The sequence below is a fragment of the Pectinophora gossypiella genome, chromosome 14 (assembly GCF_024362695.1).
Source record: "Pectinophora gossypiella chromosome 14, ilPecGoss1.1, whole genome shotgun sequence".
Taxonomy (NCBI): Eukaryota; Metazoa; Arthropoda; class Insecta; order Lepidoptera; family Gelechiidae; genus Pectinophora; species Pectinophora gossypiella.
In genome coordinates this window covers 10419310-10446880 of record NC_065417.1, presented here as the reverse complement: position 1 = coordinate 10446880, position 27571 = coordinate 10419310, and the positions used below count along the sequence as shown (strand labels likewise).

Sequence of the window (27571 nt, the reverse complement as noted above, 5' to 3'; positions counted from 1 at the left end):
GTCATTAATCGTTGCGTAAAAATATGGAAGGTAAGGCAAAAGACTAACAACGGAAGTAACATTTTGCTAGTGTAAGTTATTTTGTACTTCGATGATACAAATCTTGAAATGTTTTTTTTTGACGTGACTTATTGTAGATTAGCCGCAAATGGCATCAACTACTTGGCCGGAAATAATCTTGACATGCCTTCCACATGAATGTATGCAGAAAATTCCTACATTCCACCAAATGCCGTAAAAGCCTGAAATACGATGAAAATATAATACAGTCGCTAAATCATCAAATCTAAAAATAACAAACTCAGAACAAAATGTACGATTGCTTCTTCGGTTACGAAACGGCGAGCTGATGGGATTTCCACTCATTATTTTTTATACAGATATTTGCAAAGAATCCTTGAAGTATTTCCAATATAATATTGTTTGTTTTGTTTTGTATAAGGGCTTAAATATTTAATTTAGTCTTAGCAAAATTTCTCATAAAAATACATCGTATTATGCTGCCCTGGATCAAATTTTTAATAACGCTTAATCAAAACAGCAATATCCTGTAACATTATACAGCATTATGTGAAGAATTACATCATGTGAATTATATTCAAAATGGATAACTCTTTTCAGACTCCAATGGAGAGAAAGGGGATCAAGGAGTCAGCGTAAGTATTCTTTATTTAATTGATTTGAATACTTTTAAGGTAATGTTTTTTTTTACAATTTGATTTGCACTTTCATTAACACAGTTGGTTCGACCATTATAGACGGCGATACGGCTCACCACCTATCTCATTGGTCTAACAGAAAGCAATATGAGGTGTGAGTACTTAGTTCATCTTGCGATGAATGTACTTCTGACTACTCCAATTGGGATATAGTCAATTTAATTCAATTCTAGGTGGCTTTTGTGTGGTCACATTTCTGCCAGTATCACGTAATGAATGGGATATAGTTTTGAGCTTATGTTTAGGTCGATTTGACATTACAGACAAGGGGCGGGTTAAAAAGGCCACATAAAGGCAATTCATCCAAAAAGCAATATTGCTATTTGGCATTTCTTTGCATTGCGCACTTACTTTTATATGCCCAAATGTCTAATTGCAATATTGCCTTTTTAAACTAATTGCTTCGATGTGGCCTTTTTATCCCCCAATGTCTAACTAAGCTTAATCATTTATACTTGGATGCAATCAGTGAGGTCTTACTCTACTTATCATCATCGCCAGCCCATTAACGTCCCCACTGCTGGGGCACGGGCCTTCCCTATGGATGGATAGGGAGATCGGGCCTTAAACCACCACGCGGGCCCAGTGCGGATTGGTACTCTACTTATATATTTATATAAATTCGGCTACTGTCGCTTCTGACTTACAATACAATACAATACAATACAAAAACTCTTTATTGCACTTGAATCACATTAAAAATACATACTTACTTGCCTGTTTCTTTTTTCTTCACAAATTTTGATGGCAAAGAGTGTTTACATTCTACCTTAAGTAAGCGAGAAGATCTTTGATTTACGAACAAAAGACTAGGTATGGTCGCACTCTGTTCTCTTCCCAGTGAAAACCTGCTGACTTTTGTGGATATACGGAGAATAAACTTCAATGTTCTTTGCCTTTCAATCGAAACTTACATAAATACAAAGTAACTCGCCCTAAGCCCAGTTCACATTATTCGTTATTCAATATGCAAAAATACGTGGTGGAGGTCGCAGGAAGCCGCTAGATGCGGGCAGCGCAGGACCAATTGACGTGGAGATCCTTGGGGGAGGCCTATGCCCAGCAATGGGCGTCGTACGGCTGATAATGATGATGTAAAAATAATTCATTAACAAATAAATACAGAAAGTTCTGACTTTTTCAATCTGTTTCTTTCTGAGAATAACAGTGAACTTACATGATGTTGCAAGTAACCATGCTGATATAAGTAAGTAGTCGTTATATGAGCCATGTCAGGAGTCTTTGATGGCTTAATAGAAACCCTGACACCAGGGTTGGTGGGGTTGGTAATCCACCTTACAACCCACACGATAATAGAAGAACTGAATTTACATGTTTGTGGTATGACATCAAACATATCTATGAATTTCTAATAAAGAGCGAAGTATACCATACCATGTTTCCTTGTTTCGATAACATGATTCTACGTTATCAAGTTACAAAGAAAATTCAAAACAGTGCGAACCTCGTAAATAAGTTACAATATCTTTTATACAAGCAAATATTTACCCGTACATTTCAGGTTTACCAAGAAATATCTAGTATGTTTTGCACTAATCTGATCTTTTGTGCACACAGGTGGGTCTCTCAGGGCATTGCAAATGCAGCGTCAACGACATTTCGCAAATTCTAGAGACCATTCCGAGTTTAAGAGGCCCTCCGGGACCTCAGGGCCCCACAGGAGCTGATGGTACCACTGGTGCTCCAGGAAAAACGGTAAGAAACGTAATAAATATCTTTTAAATGATTTTTATTTTTATAGCTCTCAAGGGTTTAAGTTATGAATTCGAAGACAAATTCGACAATCATAGGTTAAAGCCTGTGCTGGATTCGAACCTGCGACCTCAATGTGAGAAGCAAGCGTTCTACCAACTGGGCAACCACGGTTTACTACCAATTCTGATTCATACTAAATAATTAAAACTAAGTAAAGTGACTTAACAGACACATTACTAAGTGGTTACAGGTTATTCTGAAACTTAGATAGGTCTAGAAATTCCAACCGCTTTTCACGTGCCATTATAACACGTGTAACTAACTACCGATGCCTATATGTTTTATGAATGAATGGGTTCGAATAATTCTAAGTGGTTTTTTATTATAGGACACTAGTTTATAATAATGCTAAGTATATTTTTAATCCTATTTTGCGATAGGATAAGTCTTGCCTAAATATTTATTTGGTCTAATACAATATTTGTATTTTAGCTTACGATACGTGGAATCGTAGGTTAGATCGGTTAATATACGTTTTATTTATTCCATTCTTAAACAATTTGCAATTTGTAACCAATAGTAAAAAATATCATGAATTTAAAAATATTAAGTACGTAATATTATAATTTAGAACTTTTAAAAACATTTTTATCATCATTATACGACTTTATTTCAATAAAACAAGTTACGCTTTTTTTGAACACTCTAACAGATCATTAAAACACTGAATACCAGTGTTTTTTACCGTGTGAAATCAGGAATACGAGACTGCCGATATTGCAACAATGTTGCAAGTGCCATAATCACGGAATGACTTTCTATATTTCTTTCTTGGGTGTTAGTGACATCGTAACGAAAACTTTGAGAGATGATTCAGACCATGATTCTGAGCTGATATCAAGTGAAATTTTCCGTCGCTAAAGTATAAAACTGAAAATAATAAAAAAAAACACAAAGAATGTCATGAATTTTCCGACAAGAAATTCCACTTGATATCGACTTAGAATTATGGTCTGACTCATCCCCTTCAGTATTCGTTACGGCATCACTAACATTCACACCTACTTGTTTGGGTACTTGTACGGGGTGTAAGTATAATATATTATAATATTATGTGTATAAAAATATATTCATGAAATATCTGTTGCATTGAACATTTAACCTGTAATAGTTTTAAGAGAAAAAAAAACTTAAGTAAATAAGATGTTCTAAATTATACTTTTACTTTAGACCCGTAGACCCAGCGCTAAGCCGAGTCCCAGTCGACCTCTAGGGAAATCTTGTTGTCCTAGAAAACCTAGAATCCTATATGAATTTTACAAAAGCAACAACGCAATTATGCCTTAAATAAAATTCAGCGATATTACATTTCACTTAGGCAACAAGATTACATTCTGTACAAGGAGTTATGGCCTGTGTGCATTTTGTTTCGAAGGTGGTTTCTGAAAGTGAATGTTCAATCTTCCTACTTTTAATATTAAAGGAAAAAAGGAAATACCGTGTGCCATTGCGGAGCACAGGTACCTCATCTCGGAAGAGGATATTGCGCTGCGCTTAAGTGTTCTTAGCTGTGGAACTTCAGGTACCAAATAGCTGAGTAATCTAAGTTTCTTGGCATTATAGACAAGCAGCTTATAGGTAATATGCCATAGAAATGTGTTATAGGAGGTATATGATCTAACCTGGAATTGGGCTGGTTTTTCCTCGGGTTGGAAGGTCAGACAAGCATTCTTAGGTTAAATTGTCAGGTTAGGTAAGCGGTCCCTAAATAATAATATTAAATTTCTCCTTTACTTAAAAGTGGCCTGGAAGAGATCGCTACTTAGCAATTGTACTCTTTCTATTTCTCTTTTACTTTGTATTTCCCGTTTGTGCAATGAAGTATTTGTAATGTTATGTAAAAAAAAAAAAAACAAATCATAATTCTGGGAAGTTGTCATAAAATTTCTAATTCAATCTCGCCCAACTTTAATTTGACACTTTGTCTCCTATGAAAACTTATATACATATGTATTTTGTGACCCAATACAGTTAACGTTACAGACTTGCCTTCTAATTATATTTTTTTCCATAGGGTCAAATGGGAGATCCGGGTCCACCAGGTCCGATAGGTCTTAAGGGTGACCGAGGAGAAAGAGGTGAAAGTGGATCTCCGGGTATAGAAGGTCAGCCGGGGCCTAAAGGTGACCCTGGGGTTGATGGAACTCCGGGGCTGCAAGGACCGCCTGGCCCGCCGGGACCACCAGGTTCTGTTTCAACTGCACTTATGGTAAGATAGAGTTGCTATTGATGTAGTTACAAATAATTGAAGAAAGAAACTGTGTGTGGGCAATAAAGGACATAGGTCTTAGATTGATATTGATATTGTTCTTCTTCTTCTATCGTGTGGGCTGTGAGGTGGATTACCAACCCCATCAACCCTGGTGTCAGGGTTACTATTGAACCGCCAAAGGTCCCTGACGTGGTTTATGTAACGAGTATTAACTTGCATTGCATCAATAATTAGTAACCGGGACCAACGGCTTAACGTGCCTTCCGAAGCACGGATCATCTTACTTTCGGGCAATCAGACAATCAGGTGATCAGCCTGTAATGTTCTAACCGAACTAGGGATCACAAAGTGGTTTTCGTGATATGTCCGCACTGGGTTGTGAACCCGGGGCCTCCGTGAGCCGAACGCTCACACCACTGGACCATGGGTTCTAATAACCTCTTAGTTACATCGTGTCTTATTTTTCTTTACTCCCACAACGTAGCAAAGTCTGTTGAAACGCGCTTCATCCTTATCTCCGTACATTTATAAAGAAAAAGAATCACTGGTCTAAGTCTGAAAGCAGCTGGAATGTAAAAGATGAAAATATTTTTATTAGCTATTAAAAATAACAGTTTCCAAATGTACTTTGAGGAATGAATGCCTACTGTTGTCGTTAATATTAAAATTTATTTCAAAAGCAACTTGGAATTTCTAAAGTTCCAAATTTACATTTCTAAAACATACTTTGTGAATATTATAACATCGCTAATGAAATTAATCAAGTACCTATTCAGCAACCTAAACGAGTTTCCTTATCCTAAGTCGATTCACAAGTTACCTTGAGTGCCTACAAGGACCACTTAATCCCTGGATGATGTATTACTGTTTTAAGTACATTCTAATCTTCAGGCTTGCCGTGTTATTGTTTCACATGTCCCTTCATAATTTCTCCATCATCGCAGGAATCAACGGGATTGTACGGGTCGAGTAATCCGGGTATAGCGGGGCCCCCGGGTGAAAGAGGTCCTATGGGCTTACCCGGGCCACAAGGGGAGCGGGGCTATCAGGGAAACAAGGGGGAAAGGGGATTACATGGACCTAAAGGCGACAAAGGAGAGCGGGTAAGTACTGAATACGGTTAGGTATCATCATCATCAGCCGTACGACGCCCACTGCTGGGCATAGGCCTCCCCCAAGGATCTCCACGACGATCGGTCCTGCGCTGCCCGCATCCAGCGGCTTCCCGCGACCTTCACCAGATCGTCGATCCACCTTGTAGCGGGCCTACCCACTGAGCGTCGTCCGACAGTCGGTTAGGTATTAGACATTTATATTGACAACTTTTGATAAATTTACTTTATATTCAATACATCATCATGATCAGCCCATTAACGTCCCCACTGCTGGGGCACGAGCATTCCCTATGGATGGATAGGGAGATCGGGCCTTAAACCATCACGCGGGCCCAGTGCGGATTGATGGTTATTAACGACTGCTAATGCAGCCGGGGCCAACGGCTTAACGTGCCTTCCGTAGCACGGAGGAGCTCGAGATGAAAACTTTTTTTTTCTGGTCACCCATCCTATGACCAGCCTTATATTCAATACAAAACCTCATAATGATTTCGTATCTACACTAATACTATCTAGTATCTGAAGTAGAATTTGTGACTTAATACTTGTTAATTAAGACAAAGATTGATTAACGTCTGACATTAGTTGTCTGGAAGAAATTGCTTAATAAGGCCGCCTATTTGTACGGTTGCTAAAGGTTTTATAAATGGTTGTATGTTTTGTTTGCTTATTATGATACAAACATGAATTCAAAGTCAAAAAGTCGAATTCAGTGGTTTAAAGCTGAGCCTGGTTTTGAACCTGTGACACCACCAAGTAAGTCACGCTTTCTCCGAACTGGGTTATCATGGATTAAACGGAATAGAGTCAAAGTAATATTAAATAAAAGTCGACATTACATGATACCACTTACAGCCATAGATAAATACCTAATGCCGTTTAAGGAGTAGACGAATAGAATGATGGATAGCGGCTTCGTTCCGTGAAGACGTCTTTTGATTGGTACTAATAATGATGATTAATAGTGACGCAGTTGTTTATAATAGCCACACTTAAGGTATTAGCAATACCGCATTTATGAAACTCTTTAAGTTGTGTTTTCTGGTTGAGGATAGAACGTTTTTAGGTCTTCTGTACAGAATGTAGTAGAGAAGATAATGATAATTACACTCTTAATTACAAAGTTCACTAAATTGCTCCATAATTAGATGACTGATGAAAATATTTGCAATGTTTTCCGACACATTTTCTGTAAACTCTATTTTACTCCTGTCGTAAGCATTAATAATTATATTTTTCTTATCGAACCCTATTGTTACAAACGAACACCCATTCATACCTACGAATAAACTAACCTTACAAAAGCTAACAACCTGAAAGGCACACAAGTTTTCAAACAAATCAATCCCAATCACCTCCGGGTTGAAACATCGAAAACTCTGCAAATCAAAATAAAATCTTTCAGACCGTAGCTAATTTAGTACATACGTGCACAATAAAGCCGGGCCTAACGCAATAACCGGCGGGTTGACCCTCGTAACATGACGGTATGTTACCTTCAGCCCGTAAGATTATAACTGTGTTACAGGGCAACGTGGGTCTAAGAGGACCGCATGGGGCCAAAGGGGAGCGGGGCCAACCGGGCCGAGATGGAACTCCGGGTTTGCCAGGCGCGCACGGCCGACCAGCGGAAAAGGGCGAGAAAGGTAACGAACTAACTCGACCATCAAATTTTATGTTTCACTATGACCCTTATTTATGCGCGGGAAACACGTTTGCAAGATTTTAGGGGCTTCGTAGTAACGATTTGGAAAATTTTTATTTTAGGCCCTCCAGGGCTGTTGCGTACGGACGGCGTATTATGTTATTACTTACTTTAGTTTATTTTTACGAGACTAGGCTTATTATATTTTGTTGTATAAAATTTAAACCTTGAGCTGGGACTCTTTGCGATAGGTATATTAAAAGTATGGGCCTCTCTTTCCAAGTCCATTTTGTTTATTTATCTTCAATATAAGTACTAACTACTTACGTATTTCTTTCGCTGTCGTTTGCGTAGTTTTTATTTCCATCATAACAGCTCAATTTACGAGATAAATTAATATTTTTATTTACAATCTTATTGAGATTCCTTAAATCTCTTCAGAATAAAAGAAAGAAAAAGTTATAAAAAACATCCTTAATAATCATTAATTTAGAAACGAAAAGTATTTCAAAGGATTTCGGCTTTTAATTTATTATTTTCAAGATTGCTCGTGACTTAAAATGGTTTCTTTAAATCGTGTAATGGCATTTTATTATGTTTAGGTGTACGAGGTTTGCCGGGGCCGCCAGGGCCACCCACTTTGGCAGTCTCAGAAAACTCTGTTTTGGGCGACATCGCTCGAAGTGGTAAGTGATTGCTCAGTAAATACAATTAAGTATTTTGGTTTTCAAACTGCGCCTCTTCCTGATTGGGACCGGTGCGTAGGAAGTTTCAGGATTTCTCATAATATTGATTGCTATATCTGCGTTCCTTTAGTTATGTCTCATAGCAATTCGTAAAATGCTCCATACGGTCCGTCTACTCTGATTCAAATTCAAATTCAAAAATATCTTTATTCAGTAGGTAACATAATCGTCAATTTTTACATAACGAACGTCTCATCCGCCTAAAACTACTGTAGCTTCTCACAACCTGTATATCCGGGGAACAGAAGCTGCAAGAAAAACCTCGGCACAGGGACCTAGACGTTCTTTAAAAAAATAAACATAAAATATTGGTATACAATTGAGTAATTTAGCTGCCTAATATCAGTTCTCAGACAGTTAATCCCATGCATTCATATCTTCTAAATAATCACTAACTTTATAATAACCTTTTTTCGAATTTCGAATTTTGAAATGGGACGCCGACGTTCTTTCATCTGTTTCGAACATTTGATCTCACAGTAATTGTCCGCGCTGGCTCACCTGCGCCGCGCCTATAAATATTTATTTTTCATGGTGATTGTACATCAAAACATGCTAATAATTTGCAAAAAACTTGAACCTAGGTTAAATAAGTCCATTTATTTGCATTGTGAACATTCATTGTTCAAAAATTTTTGTTTGTGATTTGTGTGGTAAATAAATAAATACATACTTACTAATGATTATAGGTTTATTTAATCTTTATTTCTTATTAAAGACTTACAGTCACTTACATAAGAAATACTTACTTAATAATAATCATGCTTACGGTGCTATACATAAACAAAGTTTATAAAGGCTTCTTTCGTAAATATTACAACCTATCAAAGTAATGACGATTAAATTAGATGGCAATTGGCAGCCCTCAGATGTCACACATACATTTGCGCGTGTTGATAATCTGTGAAAAACGAGGTTGTTTGTATGAAGTAGGTCTCCGGGGTGTGATTATGAATCAAATTGTTCGTGTCATATCAAATCATATAGAAGAGTAAGTTAGTTTCAAAATTCAATTACATTAATTAGTACCTAAAAGTTACAAATCTTGAAATTTCTTGTTTCGTTTGATCTAGAACATTTAGATAGTAATAAATTCAAGTGACTCGAAACGTTTATTCGTGAAATTGTTGACTTTAAGTTGTGATGTTCTTTCGCAACATTGTTTCTTTAATTTGACGATACTCGTAAAACGGGCGCATGACATTTGAAACTTCCGCAATTAGTCGTATTTAGACCAGAAGTTATATCATTGCTTTCAGTTCAATTTTATTTGTAGTAATTATGTAGTTGATTCACAACCCACAATTTATTAGGTTTTAAATAAATACTGCAGCACAAGCCACACAGGTTCCGCGCAGCGCGCGCCGCGAATTATATCGACCGCTTTACGTAGATAAACGTCGTACGGCAATTGGTGGAAATCCTCGATATAATTTGCCCCCGCAAAAAAATATAGAAAAAAAAACATGTATACAAAATATGTAAAGAAATATGTAATATGTGCTCTTATCTTGCAATAATGTCAGTGATGAAAAAGAACCTACCTAATTTTCCATGCAAAGCTTTATATATAGGTTTAGTGCACTTACATTATAAAACGCATAAAATTATTCTAGCATATGCTAACCAAGCATAGCTACTTATTTACGTATTTATTCTACTCAGAACACGATATAAAAAAGTGAAGTTTATATTATAAAAAAGCTTATTATGAGATTAATTAACCTAAATGATAAAAATGCTTGGTATTAAATGTGTTGCTGTTGCAGTTTCTTGTCATTTCTTCTCCTTAGCCATAACAGCTTGCGAAATGACGTAGATGAAAAAATGTTTAATTTAAGTACTTTAAAAAAGTTTATGTATGATAATTACGTTGAATAAATGATTCTGATTCTGAAACAATCGCACTAACACAAGGCAGAAAAACGGTTCAGCTTATTTCTAGAAGAAATCTCTGTGGTGTATTACTATACCGTCATCCAAGCCATCGCAAGATATACTGAGTACCCTCGCTTCACCGATCTATTTGTTAGACGAACGTTACTTATATTTATATTTTATATTAATGTTATTTATGGACCACTAAGCTATTGTGGACTTGGAAATAAAACTTTTATAACCTGAACATAAACTAGGGTTGCACGTTATGTAAATGGGAAATCGTGGGTGGAATAGGTTAATATTTAGGTTTCAACGAGTTACTCTAGAGTATTAGTAACAAAATTATAAGGAAGCTTAAGTACTTTGGAAATTCAAAGTCTGTTTAAATTATTTCATACTATAGGTAAAATACATAGTATGACCCCTATATATCCGAAGATGTAGGTATAGGTGTAGCGTATATACAATCCATCCTCAAAGTCCCATTTAAAGTCGTAAGACTGAATGTTCTTTTAAAATCCAAACTTCATTGTTTAAGTATTGTGTCTGTAAATCTCGGCCGAGGACAAGGACGGGCCTATTGCAATAACTGGGCATAAACCATGGATATCAATTATCTATAATTTATCGTTCAGGTATAGGTAAGTATATAGATATACAAAAATAAACTTCAGGTACACGTGTTAACCATTATTGATCAACCATTATTCGTTCTATAATTCCTTTGAAAATGATTTGGTATAATAGCTAGATTTTACAGTACCCCCGGGGAAACTTCTAGATAATTACTTTCCAAGTTAGATCAAGCAAATTTATCCATTGGTTCCTTCATAATTCCAGTAATACAACTTTAGTGGCGTCGCAGAATATAATTTATGTTAGATATTTCGAGGCACTTCTGTAATTGTATTAGAATTAGTATGACAGAATTAGAAGGAAACGACTCCTCCTATTCTCATACTTTTATATTTAAAATATTTCTTCTCTCGTGTGGGTTAAAATATCAAATTTGGAAAAAAAATATCATCGGCACTTTGTTAATACCCGGAATAAAAATAAGCTTGCTTTACATAATTATCAGTCAACTGCGTAATACCACTAAATCTCTTAAAGGGCAATGTTTATACAATATGATTCCCACTGACATTCAGAATTTACCTTAGAACAGTTTTATATGTAAAAACTATTATAATGTCAGTGATTATTTAGAAGATGTGATTGCGTGTGATTAACTATCTGGCAACTAATATTAGATAAAGTACTAAATTATATAATAATATTATTAGATTTATTTTCAAATTTCACAAAAATTATTAACATTTTGTCTGTTTCACAAAATTTACTGACAATTGTAACATAATCAGAAACATACGTAACTTAACGTCACGTCCAACTAGGCGTTTAACTGTTCAGAATCTGACCTGGTCCAAACGAAACCATTACACTAGCGGCATTGCACCGATAATAAATAATAATAATTTTGTAATCCAGCTTACGACATCGTATCAACAGTGGCTGCAAGTTGTCTTTGATTACTTGTGGCTCTGCCCACCCCACTAGGGATTACGGGCGTGAGTTTATGTATGTATGTATGTATAATTTTGTAATATATATATATATTTAAATTCTTAGGCCCTCTGCCAAGGTTTTTCTTGTAGCTTCTTTTCCTCGACTATTACGTACAGGTTGTGAGAAGCTGCAGTGGTTTTAGGCCGATGAGACGTTCGTTATGTAAAAAGTGACGATTCAAAGTGTTACCTAGGGAATAAAGATATTTTTGAATTTAAACGTCACGTCACGACTCATGCAGCAATTACATACTTACTTAACTTAATAGCCGGGGTCGACTGCTTAACGTGTCCTCAATCAGTCTGCAATGCCTTTAACCGAATTAAGGCTCAAAAAGTATTTTTTATGCTATACCTTCACCGGGCTTCGAACCCGGGATCTCCGGATCGCGACTCCAACTTTCAACCACTGGACCACAGAGGTCGTTTTATACTATGCTTCTCGCAGTTAGTTACATACATACGCATACATAAAATCACGGGATTTTTCCCGTTGGGGTAGTAGGCAAAGACCACAAAATTCTACTTCCTGCGATCCTGACACACCACTTTCGCTTCTTCCCAGCTCTTATTTTTCCTCGTAGTAGGCATAATAAGTAGGAATGACACGTGTGCACATACTCTTTATGTAATATGCTAAACCAGTAAACAGTCTAAGTAAATAGTTTAAGTAGTTGTATCAATATTTTAGCCGGTAAAAGCGTTTTAGCGTCAACTCTCATGCCTGTGCCAATACGGAAGCGATGGTGTCGTACGCACGCTAGAAACGTATTCGAGTATTATTATAATATTCCATCAACTCACCTACAGTACCCTTACCTACTCCCTTCTCAAATAGCGTTATCAAGAACACTCAAACACGCGTCAAACGAAGTCCATCACGTCAGCAAGCGTTTAATATGCCTATAGGGGACGTTTGAAGTTTCAAGTGTTATGTTGAGACCCTTTGAATATAAACACGGAGTCATTTCCACAGGACCAAGGGATGTAACGAAGGGGATGAAAGGGGACCGGGGCGAGAGAGGCGAAAAGGTAATTACCTCATAGCTTGTTAATGTAAACAGTAAAGGGAGGGATTTGTAGTAAGTAGATTATTTGGGGGCAATTTGACCGTGTACAGATTTCTAAGCAAGCTTTTGTGTCGGTTGTTTTTTTTTTTACGATAAAGATAGCGTAGTGTAATTATAATAATAACGCAGATTCATTACTCATTTTACGTGTTGAGAATGTTATTATTTAATAATGTTGACAAAATATTTTCACTAACTTTCAACGTGAATTTTAGGGTGAAAAAGGCATGAGAGGAATTGAAGGGCCGCAAGGTTTTCCAGGCACAGATGGTAAGCCTGGTGAACGAGGAGACATAGGCCCATCTGGGTTGCCAGGGACTCAGGGGCTCCAAGGATTATTGGGCCCAAAAGGAGACAAAGGAGAAGCCGGCCCTCCTGGTCCAGTCGCAATATCCAGGGACGAAGCTTCTATTTGGACTAAGGTAAGGTTTATTGCTATTGAGTAATTTTCAGCTATTTATAATCATTCAATGTTCTCAATAATAGTAAATCGCTACCTATTACTATCGATTTCTTCTCACACTTCTCTATACTAAGGATAAATGAACACGACGAAATTTTTCTTGGTAAACCGTTCCCAATTTCTATAATATTTTGTAAAAAAATATTTCAATTATATAGAATGTAGGGTTTCCTTGTAATGTTTCTATTTGTTATTTTGTGACGAAGTAAAGGAAAGTTTTTATTATGTTTAAGATTTATTCAACCACTTATTTTATTACAAAAATCCTTCTTTCGCTCAGCGTTTTTTTTTTAACCTTAACCCAAATATACTCCTTTAGCTTAACTTCTCCTGCTGGCTTGTTTGTTGAGGCCTTTAAACCCTTTGAATATTTTGTTTTTGCTCGATTTCCTTATAAGAACATTAGTACCTACATATCCTTATGTTAAAAATCATTTTAAGCATTTTTTTAAATTACAACTAGGTTTATCTAAGTTACCGGCTAAGGTTTTGAATGTCAATGTAATTAAATCTACGTAAATGGTGAAGGCTTTATTTTGTGAAGGTGACACCTTATCTCTTACTCAAAGGTCAGTGACGTCAGGTACAACAGATAACAAAACCGCTGTACATTTAATTCTCCCTTGAAAAATTTGAACTCAAATATATTTCTCGTTGGAACTTAAGTGAAAAGAAAGTCTTTCTTCTTCTGTATAAAGCTTATCAGGTTCCAACAAAACATTAACTTAATTTTAATTTGTCACTAATTTGCAAACTTTTTTAAATTAGTATGGAGAATGCTACACTGATAAGTGCGTGGCTCCTAAATTAGTGACGATGAAGCCCTTTAATTTGATTCCGAACGCTTTACCTAACCAGCGAACAATCAACACCTTATTGGTTAAATTCTATTATGTGGTTTAGAAGTTAGGAGGAAACAAACCTACATTGCAAACACAGGAGGAGAGTTACCTTATTACTTTGCCATATTCGGGTTAAAATGGCCTGTTTTATCAGGTTAAGTGCATAAAAATAAAATAAATACTATAGTTCCGGTCCGCGGTCACCACTCGAGAACCTACCACGGCCTAATCGGCAGCGCGGCGGTCCGTTCTACGAGCGATGTGCCCCGCCCACTGCCACTTCAGTTTATCATTTTTTTGGGCTATATCGCTGACTTTGGTTCGTCTAATAATAATCAATTTCTTTTTAAGTTTGGAATAACATTTTTCTTTTAAATTTTAAAATAAAGAATTTTCTTTGTTCATATTTTTTACTATTTTTATATCCTACTTTTAATACCAAGCCCTTAATTCTATACACGACCACAATTAATCAAAGCAAGCTTAAAACTTTTACTTTTTTACCGTAGGGTGAAAAAGGTGAGACTGGCCCACGAGGGAAGCGGGGCCATCCGGGTCCACCGGGGCCACGTGGTCCACCCGGATTACCAGGCCCCCCCGGCACACCCGGCACGAACGGGCCTTCCGGCGATATTGGATTACCCGGATGGACGGTAAGATAAACAATCTTTTCGAAGGTCGCCCTGTAATATTCCATTTTTGTTTAGTATTATAATATTTAAGATACCCAAATGTGTAACAGGTAAAACCGGGGGTTGTTTGAAACAGTTTGTTGTTGGAAGCAAATATTTTGTTAAAACTTTGCTCTTAAGGAAAAATCTGCATTGTGGATGAAAATAAAGATTTAATTGAATGCAGTAGCTATTGTAGCTATACAAGTGTTATATCTGGTCATAAATTTGAAAATATTTAGTTAGTTAACCTGCTGGGTACTGGGAAATTCTGAAATACATCCAATAATATATTTTACATGGGCCTTCTAGGTTTAGGTCTGAAATAAATATATTTTATTTATTTATTTATATCTATTCGAACTACTGTGCTCTGTTCGGTACCCCGATACCATGCTTTGGCGGCAGCACACCCTCGCCGGCTAACTACCTTACCTGTATTGGGCTGGTTTTCCTTTCGCTGATTGGAAGGTCAGTCAGGCAGTCGCTTCTATAACAACTGGATCTGTCATATCATCAGGTTAGGTAACCTGACCTTGTGAACACGGGATAACGCTAGGGAGATGATGATTTATATGTATTAGGAAAAAAAATAACGAATATCTGGATTCCCTTAGGGTCCACCAGGCGCTACGGGATCGCCTGGCCCGCAAGGTCAAAAAGGCGAGAAAGGAGACCCCGGCCTAAACCCGCTCAACCTCGAAAAGGTAATTTTTAAATTTCTTTCTAACTTTTAAACAAATCTCTGAAGTCCAATAAACAACTTCGCAAAACGTGCCGAAACAAATGAATAACGGCAGACCATTTGTTTCTTAGATAAAAGGAGAGAAAGGCGATCGGGGATATGACGGGACGCCTGGTACTCCGGGTAAGGAGGGACCTAGAGGCCCAGCGGGACCTCCCGGTAGTCCAGCCACCAACATACAATACATCTCCGTCCCAGGCCCGCCGGGACCCCCCGGACCTCCAGGGCCCCCAGGGAGTCTTTACCCCAACGAAGTTCCCACTGACACATTGACAGATAGCCCCGGGATTAATCGACGCGAACCCGGCACAGGTAAGTTAAATGTCAAGATAATTAAGAATTCCACGGTTATCTTTCATTTTGCTTTCCGTTCAGGGCGAATGGTCGTTCATTAACCAAATTTGTTTATCGAACAGGCAAATATCGCGACCCTTTGCAAATTTTGAGGAGTTTGAGCCATCCCCTGCAGTACCGCCCTGAGTCTTACGGTAAGCAAACAAACTAAGAGAATAAATATTTAAAAACTTGGCAAAATTTATGCGTTCCTAAACGTTTTCCGCGCTACAAACTTTTGCTGAGAGCATAGTTTGCACAACATGTAATATTTGTTTAAGTGAAAATTGGATTCTATTTGACTCGCAAAAGCCATTTATTTGTTAACTTTGTAGGTTAAACATAAACTTTTCAATACAGGATATCGCGACCCGTTGGATCCTCTTGTTGAAAATGCCGAATTTGAAGATGACGACGATGGTAGAACTATTGTTGGGACTATTATATTCAAGACAACGCAATCCCTAATCCGGGTAAGTACTTCAAAAATGATTCGTATCTAGGAGCTCCTTTATCTTATTGTATTCCCAGAGCTATCATCTAAGGAGATTAAGAGCCGTTATTATGTGGAACATCTTATTCCCACAAAACAGTCTGTTGAATGTTTCACTACTTTATTAGCTGTTATTACGTCTACAACAATAATAATACAAAGGATGATATTACGCAACTACAATATATATATTTAATATATATACCTCTGTTACTAAAAAAAATAAAATTATATTATTATATTTATTTCAAATATTAACTTTTATATAAAAACTTATATTATGATAATTGCTATGGCACCCCCCCCCCCTCAATCAATTAACAACTGAATTATTACAATTAGTTAAAAATGGTTTGATCTCCTCCAAACAAAGAAAAACGATTTCCAATATTTTGAAGTATTAATAACAGAAGCGAATTTCCTAGGCGTTATCGGAAAAAAAAAACTCAACCCAAAAAAAAAAGATCCGATACGAGTATTGTGTGTAAATCCAATAATGTTTTTATGTATAAAATTGTGTTCCGCAGCTGGGCACTATCTGCCCTGTGGGCACTGTCGCTTACGTCATTCAGGAACAAGCGATGCTTGTTCGGGTGAATAACGGATGGCAATATGTGGCGGTGAGTATTTTTTTTATATCATTTTCTGAAATTTGGGACCATTCCATTCCATTTTCAAAATTTTATGAATTAGTTAGAAGTAGGAGTGACTGAGACTTTTTTGCGAGGCAAAACCTGTGTAATAGGGTAGTTTCCAACCAGTGAAATCAGTTACATTTTACTAAACGTCAAAACACGAAATTACTATGAAAAAGCAACCTGTGTTGTCATAGAAAAACGTGACACATTTTTCTTTATTAAAATGCAGAAATAAGTTAAATAGAAAAAGCTTTTTATCACCTTTTGTTTCGTCTTTATTTAGTAAATCAGAATTTCATAATTTATCCTTGACCTAGGAAACTACCCAATTAGGTGTGCTATAAATGCAACGGTAATGCTCGCACTGTTACAGTAGTATATCTCAATAATAGTATTGACGTGACGAACCTACAACATGGAACCTGTCTGGTACTTGTAGGCTTATGGGAACCTAACTGTTTGTAGAACCAATTGAATGGATTTTGATGTGTGTTGACCGTGGCTTAAAAATATATGGGATAAAATACACTTTGGAATCAGATTATGTAGATCACCACGAATTCCCCCTCTCTAAATTGTTAGTATACGCGAGAAATTTGCCTCGAAAAAATCCGTGAAAAAAAAATATCTGCCCATATAAAGCTAAGTTTAGTTCCTATTGTTATTGGGCCCAATTTTCTCGTTGCTTTAGCCAACCGAAGGAAGTTGAATTTCGTGTAATCCCTCTCATATTTTTGAGGCTAAAGCAGATAACAAGAAGCTTACCGATCTTTGTTCGATCTTTTACATTTTATGTAATAAAATGCTACGCCATATAATGCTGAAATCGAAAAAGCCGGCTAAGTTGAAGCGGTGTTGAGAAACAAATTTGACACAAACACCTTCATCTTATTCGTAGGCGAGAAGACAACCAAATCATTAGCCACTTTCTTTTTTATATAAATGCATGCTGTGTTTACTTATAATTAGTCACTACATTTAACTTATAAGTTGCAAATGTGTTACTTATTACAATGTATTAATGTAAATGATTGTTAGTAAACCAAAAATAAATCAATAGAACCAAATATAGCAAATCGTAATCATGGTTTGTATGACATTTTGTTCTTTTAGGTAGTGGTAGGTTTGTTAGCCTTAACCATAAATATAATGTAATTATTACAACTGTTTATTTCCCAAATCGTATGTCCTAAATATCAGTCGACGTTACTTACAAATACTGTTGAGCAACTTAATAATAACACGTTAAAATAAGTACGCAAAGTATACATTGATATGAAAATATTCTAATATTAGTCAACCCGAAGTAATAAAGTAAAGTGGTGACTGTGGTTTTTATAATTACAGCAAACAAGTACTTCTGTGAAGTAGCAGAAGGCTCATAGTAATTACAATGTTGTTTTAAAAGGAAATCGTAAAATTAGAATGTCAAACAACATGTCAACATGGTTTTGTTCGCATAGATAGTACAGAGTAATGTTACGAGTCTGCCTATTAAAAAGTATAATAATTGAAGTATATTTTTAAAAACTAGCAAGTATGTAATTATGTAGGTATAGAAAATTAGGAACACTATGTGGGACTACTTACTACTACTATACTACCTTAGGTTACGCTACTTCTATTCTAGTTTGTTGGTATTGGTAACTATGGACTTTTTTTCATATTAAAATGAACGACAGTTGGTACTTTCTCCGCAGAGTACTTCAATATATACGATTACTACTTAAGTATCTAAAGCAGAGCCTTTCATCAATCTTTGGATTGATTTATTATAGAGGCTTGATTTTTCAGAGTTTCATGGGACCACAGACATTAGTGTTACCTAGATGTTAATTTCATCTTGTTACCCGAACGCGTTCCCGATTAAAAAAGTCTTTACAGACAGACGAACGGACAACAAAGTGATAGATAGTATAAGGGTTCCTTTTTCCTTTTGACGTTCGGAACTCTAAAAAAAAATTACAAAAGGCAAAGAAACGTTCAACCATCAAAGTTCACTGAACCAATTTGTATAAGTGAAATGTGATATTTTAGAAAATCTTTGCCGATTTCTCTTTGTTTCCTACGAGTTTATGACAAAAAGCGATATCAAAAAGAGATTTTTTCTTGCTGTAAAAGAATGTCCCATTATTTATTTCGACTTTCGCATTTAGAATATTTTAAACCATTCGCAATTTATTGCGAAACTTTGTAAGCCTTATCTAGTCTTCAGTTTTAATTTATTCAAATGAATTCAAAAATATTTCATACGAAATCGTAAACTTGACTTTTAATAAATCAAAAAATATTCTCGGTAATACTTTTACATTTTTTTTACTAAAATACACATAGCAAATAGTAAACACTAAATATTATATTCAAACTAAGCAAAAAGGCAATTTTATAAGGTTTCTGTCAACGAACCTCAGAAATTACATATACTTAACGAAAATGAAACATCGTTCAATATTCAGTACCTACCCATTTACTATAATATATCTAGAAAATCAAAACTATAATTATCACAAGCATTGATTGATTCAGACACATAAAATCATCAATCAATATAAAGCTTATCAACAATCGAGGTCCTTAACCCTTACAGCAGAATGATCGACTGAATTAAATTCTATCAAAATCAACAACACTATAACGGATTACAACTTTGCTTTGATATTAGGACTCAGCTTAACTAGTTCAGATACACGCACAAACCTAATGCCTTGCTATAGGTAAGTAGTATTTTCAACGGCCTCAAGTGGCGTTGCGTTGGGCTCACGATCCGGAGGTCCTGGCTTCAAATCCCGGTGGGGACATATCACAAAAGTCACTTTGTGATCCCTAGTTTGGTTAGAACATTACAGGCTGATCACCTGATTGTTCGACAGTAAGACGATACGTGCTTCGGAAGGCAAAGAAAAAAAATCGAATAAAAATCTGACTGATCTGACTTCAGATTTTTTTCTGTTTGAGAGTTTCCCTAAGCACGGGTTTGTGCTATAAAAACAAAAATCATTTAGTATTTATGTAACAAAGCATTATGAATCTTTATTTTCAATTAAATTAGGTACTTGATAGCTTTTTTTACCAAGAAATGTGAATGACGCAATGTTGGCGAATATTTTTCAACCATTCAACCAATTTTACTAAGTTGCGTATAGGTACATTCCTAAAGTCAAAGAACTCTAATGGGTTATCCTTTGAGACTAAAAATAAGCAAAAATTGTAGATTATGTAGGTATAGCGTAATCGCGTTAAAAATGAATTACCTACCTAAATACTCTATAGTCCAGCCTTTTTGTTCTTTTCAAGAAAAAAGCTGAAAAAACTTCGTACGTAAATACTGTTGAAGATACTCTTGTAAGTAGTTGTTAATTTAGTTGAAGGCAGAATTAATCACTGCTGATGTTTCTTCCAAACAGATGGGTTCCTTACTGGCCATTCATACACCACCTTCAAACGGCCCAACGCGAACACCGTTCCAGAATATTCTAGAAACATCTAGTTTAGTTCACCATAAGAATCCAGCAGGGGAGGGACCTGTGGTAAGTGTGAATTTTATAATGATTCTTACTTGTTAATTTAAAGACTTTAGAAATTGTATTGTTACCAAAAAGCTAGTATTGTCCAATTTTGCTTACCACTTCCACTTAATAAGATACGATGAATTTATTAAAAATATTATAGAACGAATCATAGAAGGAAAGAGAGTAAAGTGAAGGCCATAAAGAGCTGATGTGGAAGAAATTAAAAGAATGGCGAACGTTATGTCTTATAAAGAGTACATGCCGATAAAATTTGAGAATGTTACATCGTCAAGAACGCGGCTCTTAAAGAAAGCGATTTATATACCTATACGTAGGACAGGCAACAGCCTGTAATGTCCTATACTTGGTTGATGGTTGCGATGATTGCGAGTGTGGAGTATCACCACAAACTATATGCTCACCTTTTGTACTGTCCTGAGTGCCATAACACCTGCACTATTAAAGACCTTTACGAAGCCACTGATAATGCCGTAAGCGTGGCCAATTATTAGTCAGCAATTTAGTATCGATCGCTATCGACTCGCAAAGAAAAAGATATACCTACCATACCAATAAGATTGGCTATGTAAGCTAAGCTATATAAGCCACATGCGAGCACATGAACGTCGGAGTTGAAGCAGTCGCCGTAGCCGAAATCGGCTGGATCACATCACATCATGCCCACCTACTGAAACAAGGAGCGAACGATAACACTGACAAACTAAAAAAAAATAAACGTCTATCAGTAGTACTACTGTTTGTTCGATAAGTCAAAAAGCAATATTAACACAATTGATCTTAAAAAGAAATATTTTATTTGTAATTTTTTGACACCGCGCTTACTGTTGTATACTCAAACGTCAAATTGCGATATTGATTTTATAGAGTCTATCAAACTCTTTTCAGCAAGTGGTAAAACATACTTGTCTTTAAATACTTATCTATTGTTATGCATAGTAATAATATAATCTACATTTATACATAAAATACCCTCTCAACGAATGTCTCAAGAACAATTTATATTCTGTTATCAGAAGAGCTTGTTCCCTGGAGGAGTGGCCGACACCTTATATTTTGTGCTGCATTTCCGTTATGCTTTTCAGACGAAATATTATCAACTACTAATACAAAATTGAATTTTTAAGATTAGGTCACTCTTTTTGCCATTTTTTACTAGTTACGTTCAGAGGAAAGTTTTGTTTGTTGATTGGCAGGCTTAATGGATCAAGCGAGGGCCTCAATGACTTGTATGCGACTGGTTTTGCATATTGTATTACTTATTATGAATGATAAAATAATTGTAAATTTAAAATGAAAAAAAAAAATCTGCCAATAACAGCTACAAACAACTTTTATGAATTTGGAGAATCACATTTTACTAATAATCTAACTCCCAAACGTCGTAACCACTTTAAGAGCTTCGGATAAGTAATAGGCATTGAATACTTTAGTTAACACTCGCTCACGCTGAAGGTGGGTGCGTAAAGCCACAAGTCGTCAGAATATACCTAACAATTAGACACTTTTATTGTTATTTAATTGGTACTTAATAATGAGTATGACTAGGTATTAGACCACATGTATTAGTGACGTCACAACTATGTATTCTAAACTCTGGTCCGTCGCCGGGAGGATGCACTGTTCTATGATTTGATACGAATACCATACTTTGACATTTCTAGTAGAAAAGTGGACCGTAGCAAATCCTACGTCATAGTTGTCTCAGTTTGAGTAGGCTTTTGAAAAAAATAGGGTTGCCTCACCTAATCCTGGAGCGTTTTGAGTAGGAGGCAATTATATGTGACATATTTTTGATGAAATTTACGACATCGGATACCTCCTGGAGACCTGGTTCATTCGATAACGATAAACAAGAAGTGCGAAAAAATTCTGGGTCCTACGGGTTGTCACGGTCCGCTCTAGTACTATTCTTCTTACCTGTGAAAAATATTTTTTTTTAAGTAAGTGTGTATAATGATTATTGTTTGTCCACCAGCTACGCCTCGCAGCATTGGATGAGCCCCATACTGGTGATATGCACGGAGTCAGTAGCACTAACTACGAATGTCATCGAGAGGCGCAGAAAGCTGGTCTCGAAGGGACTTTCCGCGCTTTTATATCTTCTAGGTGAGTATTATATTAGGTGTCTATTTTTCAGGATTCACAGAAACATGCTCAATACAGTCCGCATGTCGCCTATTAACTCACGTCACAAAACATTTCTGACTGGACCGCTACTTCGATTTACCCAACGTTCATTGCGTGGTAACACAAGCGCTAGTTATGGTTGCGCGATACAAAAGAAACATGAATGACATGACATGACAAGAAACATGGAAAGTTTTATATGGTTGCCTAAGTTTTTTAGTTTTGTGCATATTTCGGTCCTACCGCCTGTCCCCGCTGCATATCGGTATAGTAAGAACTCTGTGTACTTAACTAATGTTTGTCAGAACTTGAAAGCGGGCAAACTTCTTTGAAATACAATTCATAATAGTTGATTTGGATGTTTCGACATACCTAATAAGAATGTCATTGCTACAATAACAATATTTATTTTCAAACAATTGGAAAACGCTGTCTGAGACAAAAAAGCCGTAGGCCATATCAAGAACAAGAAGGTTATTTTAGTACCTACAGGTCAACGAAGCGATACTGGTTGGATAAAATCAGAATTAAATATTATCTTATCTACATAAGGGCAAACCAGGATGAACTATTGTAATATAACATCTTAATGGAAATTTTCCTTAATGAAAATTACTTAAGATATAAAACGACACAGCTGCGGCAGATGAAAGCTGCCTTTTGCCTAATTGTAGGTAAGTAATTACAAAACTTAACACAAATATATAATACGGGTTCTTGGCAATGATATTACATACAGGGTGTTAGTGACATCGTAACGAATACGGAAGGGGATGATAAATCGTGAATTTTGCGACGAAAAATTCCACTTGATATTAACTCAGAATCATGATCTGAATCATCCCCCTCAGTATTCGTTACGATGTCACTAACATCCTGTATATACTAGGAGGGTGATTGATTTAACCTTGAAACGCTATTCGATTTCCGAATGGTGCTAAACAAGAAAGTGACCGATTGATTATTTTATTATCTGTGTATGGGTATTAAATGAACGTAAATTATGGGAATAGAAGCAAACGAGCAGGCTACTCATTTGATTGGAGTTTGTCTTCGTTGCCCATTTATTTATTTATTTATGTTTATGTGGGATAACAACAGCTTAATCTAAATGTTTTACAATGTCACTAACTAAACCAAAGCCAATAACAGCTATCCTCTAATGGGCCATTCCAAATCGTACAAGAGTGGTTGATCATGTTGAAGAATACATGAGTCCAACTCTTTCTTTCTCTCTCTCTCTCTCTCTCTCTCTCTCTCTCTGTCTCTCCTTTGCATTATTCCTAGATGGTAATATGGTCTACTTTCCTGGTCTTTCTTTCACTACGCTCGAATAACGTGTCATCTGCAAAACACTGCTTGAACTCAGACTTTTTTGCTGATGTCTGTCCATTTTGTTTTGGTCTACCTCATCTTTTTTATATAATGGCCAAGTATGTTGGCTCGACTATGCCACCTTCTACTATCGCCTACCATTCACCTTGTACTATGCTGTCTTCTGGATCAGGGAATGTTAAGATGAAATATCTTATTTCGAATGCACTTATTCCCGCAAAGAGAAATACACTGCCGCAAAGCGCACTCAAATCCAAGTACCCACACTGACTATGCACCAAAACCTTAACAATATCGCGTGTAAGTCTAGTAAGCAGGCGCGGTCTAAACCAGTTTCGATTTTCTGATCGAATGAAAACGCAATTTCCGGATGAGTTTGAACGTAACGTCTGAACCTGAACATCACGACCTGGCGCATCTGTTCCGTATTTTATTTTATTGTTGAAATCATTTTATGCGCCAATGAAATAGTATGATTTTACTTGACATACAATCACGAGCATTAATATGTATACACTTTGGTACCATGTCACATTAACTTTTTTGACAAATTGAACTGTAAGTCTCACTAAATGTCAAATATGTTAGTGCGACAGAGTCCTAAAGTGGGTACATTATATTGCTCATGACTGTACATAGACCCAAGTAACTGATATCGGAGATTGCAGAGTTGCAAGTAATCATTTCGCAAGCGCTTCTTTTCCTGAGGTAAGATTAGATTTAATTTGATTTTATGTATCTTGGGAAACAAAAGGTTCCCAACAAAAAAAGTCGGAGTAAAAAAACTGTCTAGTATTACCCGACGACCTGTGGCGAAACAAAAAGAACGGTTATGTGTATGTAAATATGTATGTGTGTGTGTATGGACATTGTTATCATATCACCTAACTTCTAAACCACTTGTCAGATTTTAACAAATGAAGTGTCACCAGAAACGTCTTAATTGTCCGATGATTAGGCCGGGTTTCCACTGACGCGGAGATGGGCGTAGAAGAGCGGAGATGTGCGGATTTGACCAATCACAGCGTTTGAGAGAGCGAAAAACGAAGACGCTCTGTCACTCTCTCCCTCACGGTGATTGGTGGATTCCTGCACATCTCCGCTAATCTTCGCACAGCTCCGCGTCAATGGAAACGCAGCCTTATAGGCTATGTGACGTCTCGCTGAATTTAATGTTGTGCCTTCTAGAGGACATAAACTGAGGACAATTTTTTTTTTTCCAATGCTGGGTATCAAATAAAGGGGCTTTATTTGCACATTACAAACATGTACATGTTACTAGCTTTTGCTTGCGAGTTTGCTTGTATTTACTTGATAATTACGTTGAATTGATATTATAACTGCTCAGACGGGTCCGGATAGATTTTATCTCCAAATTGTGCATAAATATGTAATCAAAGCACGTTATCTTAATAAATAAGAACCCAAAATAATATTAATAAAAATACAAGTTTCAAAACTCAAATTCAAATTGTTTCATACTTTGTAGAGCGTGATTTTCCCGTAGCGGGGTTTTAGGCTTTAAATTTATATTTTTACCGACTTCAAAAAAGGAGGAGGTTCTCAATTCGACCGTATATTTTTTTTTTTTTTTTATGTTTGTTCGGGCATATCTTCGACGTATATGAACCGATTTTGATAATTCTTTTTTTGTTTGAAAGGAGATATACCCAAGGGGGTCCCATGTCAAGGAAGTCAGGATCTGATGATGGAAGACCAGAGAAATCGAGGGGAATTTTCAAAAATCGTAGGAGCGACTAGTGCGTTTGTAAAGTCATATTGATCGGATCGCTCTTTAGGCTTCGGGAAAACTTCCCGACCTTCGAAAACTGGTCAGCATCAGGGAGACACCCTATGGCCTGGCAAAACTATACAACCTGGAGCAATTTTTCTTTCACGAAACGTATTTAAATCTTGATCAAATCCAAACGCCGGTGCAAAAAACAAAATGGCGGAAAAAAAAGATGGCCGCCATACAAAATTTTGTCGATTTTGGAAGAAGCCCCTTTGGGTAAAAATAATGTATGGGGCGCTTACTCAAAACGTCATGTAGAGTACGGAAATACTTTCTGGTCACCAAAAACTGCTCCGCATCAGAGAGATACTCTACGGCCTGGCGAAACTATCGCACCTGAACCAATTTTTTTTTTCACGAAACCTATTTAAATCTTGGTCGAATTTAATGGCCGGTGAAAAAAATACAAAATGGCGAAAAAACAAGATGGCCGCCATACAAAATTTTGTTTTTCCAGAAAATGTCTTGGGGTTAAAAATGATGTATAGGGGTGTGATCGGAACGTCATCTTTGAAAACTGCTCCCAATCAGGGAGACATCCTACGGCCTGGCAAACCTATTGCACCTGGATTTTGTTTGTTTCCACGACACCCATTTAAATCTTGGTCAAATTCTGTCGCCGGTGAAAAAAAACAAAATGGCGGAAAAAAAAGATGGCCGCCATACGAAGAGGGACAGTTTCGAATAAACAGGACACGCGAGCTGCTTTAGCAGCGAGCGAACCACGCGAAATCTACTGTATCTATATGTGTGCGTGAGTGTGTATGATAGCAGCATCCACTGACAACCACATGTGTGTATGTGTTTGTGTGTGTGTGTGTGTGTGTGTGTGTGCGTGTGTGTGTGTGCGTGCGTGTGTGTGTGTGTGTGTGTGTGTGTGTGTGTGTCTGTGTGTGTGTGTGTGTGTCTGTGTGTGTGCGTGTGTCTGTGTGTGTGCGTGTGTACGTGCGCGTGTGCTCGGGTGCGTGTGCGCGTGTGTGAGTGTGTGTGTGTGTGTGTAAACATGTTCATCAATAATAATTGTGATCACTACTAATCATATATTATTATATATCAATATAAATCAGAAAATCTGTCTGTATCCTTGCTCGGTCTAACCATCACTTAAAATCGTAAAATAAAATAAAATTTTTAACAAAAAAAAACCGACTTCAAACGCAAAACTAAAAAGCAATAAATAAATTTACTTCGCACAAAGTAATTAGTACGTATTTTCAATTAGTTAATTAATTTTATAAATCTGAAGTCGGTGCCAAGTAAATGCTACAACAACCCTACTACAATATCAAATTACTATGTACACACAATATTGTTTAATACCTATATCAAAGCAATTACAAAACAATGTCAAACAAAAAAATACAAAACAATCAGTATTGAAAAATATATGAATCGGTACTTCGTCGTAGCATTTCCTTGGCACCGGCTTCAAATTTATAAAATTAATTAACTAATTGAAAATACGTACTAATTACTTTGTGCGAAGTAAATTTATTTATTGCTTTTTAGTTTTGCGTTTGAAGTCGGTTTTTTTTGTTAAAAATTTTATTTTTTATGTTACATTATACTTTACGCATTTGATTTCAAAATTTTACTAACGTTATCGTTCTTCTATTTTATATTTTTAATAAAAAGGAAACCTTTGTATTATAGAAATCGGAACATTTAAAAACAATTATGAGAATTGGTGTTGTTTTTAAACTACGTGGCTATTCAAACAATTTTTTTCAGATTTTCCGATAAAAAATATAAATTCCTTTCATGCTTTGTTCTACTTATAGATGGAATTTTACTGTTATAGGACTGATATTTCGAATATTTTAAATAATGGCTCTATTTATACACCTTCATTTGCCTTCAGCGGCTC

The 27571-nt window shown here is 36.3% G+C and overlaps 1 protein-coding gene across 1 annotated transcript; it reads left to right on the top strand.

Moving 5' to 3' along the window:
• Positions 1-23: 23 nt before the first annotated feature.
• Positions 24-22557, top strand: LOC126372692 (collagen alpha-5(IV) chain-like). Its single transcript, XM_050018539.1, has 17 exons — positions 24-30; positions 622-656; positions 2298-2435; positions 4510-4704; positions 5652-5810; positions 7351-7468; positions 8070-8153; positions 12639-12694; positions 12948-13154; positions 14547-14690; positions 15326-15415; positions 15525-15765; positions 15870-15941; positions 16147-16259; positions 16807-16899; positions 20322-20444; positions 22423-22557. Exons 1-17 carry the CDS (start codon positions 24-26, stop codon positions 22555-22557), a joined length of 2010 nt encoding a protein of 669 aa, XP_049874496.1.
• Positions 22558-27571: the final 5014 nt, after the last annotated feature.